The following is a 1,135-nucleotide window of genomic DNA, read 5'->3' on the forward strand; positions in this document are numbered from 1 at the left end:
CTTCATATCTATGCTGGATGTATGAAGGGCAAAAGAATTGCCTTGAGTAGTTAGTTAACTCTCTCTTCTAGTTGAAAATCACTTCTTTCTACAGGTAAGATGATTTACTTGATTACCGATTACACATTTATTTTTTAATTTTGTTGTCTCGTTTATGGTATTCCTATAGTATTTTTTATATTCTTATTATTGTTAATTTCTGATGCGCTTCTCCTTCTCCGTCCTCTCTTCCTCTCGTCGTCCTACTCCTCCTCTTTTCCTCCTACATTTCTCTCATCCTCCCTCATCTCTTCCTCTCCTCGTACTCCTTGTCCTGCTCTTCCTACTCTTCCTTCTCTTCCCGACCCCTTTGTCCTACTCTCTTCATCACAGTTCTCGTCTTCCTCTTCACGTCCTTGTTCACGTCCTTTTCTCTTTCTCCTCCATCTATTTCTAGATGTACTATCTTTATAATATATTTTTAGAGTTCACTTTGTTTTTGGTAAGATGTGATTAGAATTTTGGTATTCTTTTTTCAATTCTCTCGAGGTTTTTAATATAATAGCTACCAAAGCTTGAGATTTGTAGAGGAGGCCTTACGCATCATTGCAGCCTCGATTGGATTGGTGCACTAGCTAGCCTTCAGACTTGATCCTTATGCGACGATTGCTGTGTATATGGGTAATGTTTTTCTACTCACATTTGTTTTTGTATAAAATGCTATTTAGAACTTTGTATGCTCTCTAACATTTGAGACTTCTTGTATGAAACTTTATTTGCAGCACTTCACCCTCCTACGTGTCGTTTCATATCTATGTTGCATGTATGATAGGCAAAATAATTAACCTGGGTAGTTAGTTTTCTAACTCTTCTAGTTGATCTAATTCTTTTTCCAAGTAAGGTGAATAACTTGATTGCCGATTACGTATTTATTTTTAAATTTAGTTGTCTCATTTATGACAATTCCTATAACATTTTTTTATATTCTTGTTATTCTTAATTTCTCCTACTCCTGTCTTCCTCCCCTTGGTTCTACTCCTACTATTTTCCTCTTATATTCCTCTCCTTCTCTCTCTTTTCTTTCTCTCCTCGTACTCCTCATCCTACTCCTCTCGTCTCTTCCTGCTCCCACCGCCCTCTTCGTCCTACTCATCTA

The 1,135-nt window shown here is 37.1% G+C and overlaps 1 protein-coding gene across 1 annotated transcript in view; it reads right to left on the reverse strand.

Moving 5' to 3' along the window:
- Positions 1-242: 242 nt before the first annotated feature.
- LOC118347986 overlaps positions 243-1,135 on the reverse strand; it is a 2,417-nt gene continuing 1,524 nt past the window's right edge. The window contains exon 2 of the mRNA XM_035688699.1: positions 243-445. Within this exon, the coding sequence (XP_035544592.1) occupies positions 243-445 (203 nt within the window). The remainder of the gene's footprint in view (positions 446-1,135) is intronic.

Source organism: Juglans regia, chromosome 3 (genome assembly GCF_001411555.2).
Source record: "Juglans regia cultivar Chandler chromosome 3, Walnut 2.0, whole genome shotgun sequence".
NCBI classification, from domain to species: Eukaryota; Viridiplantae; Streptophyta; class Magnoliopsida; order Fagales; family Juglandaceae; genus Juglans; species Juglans regia.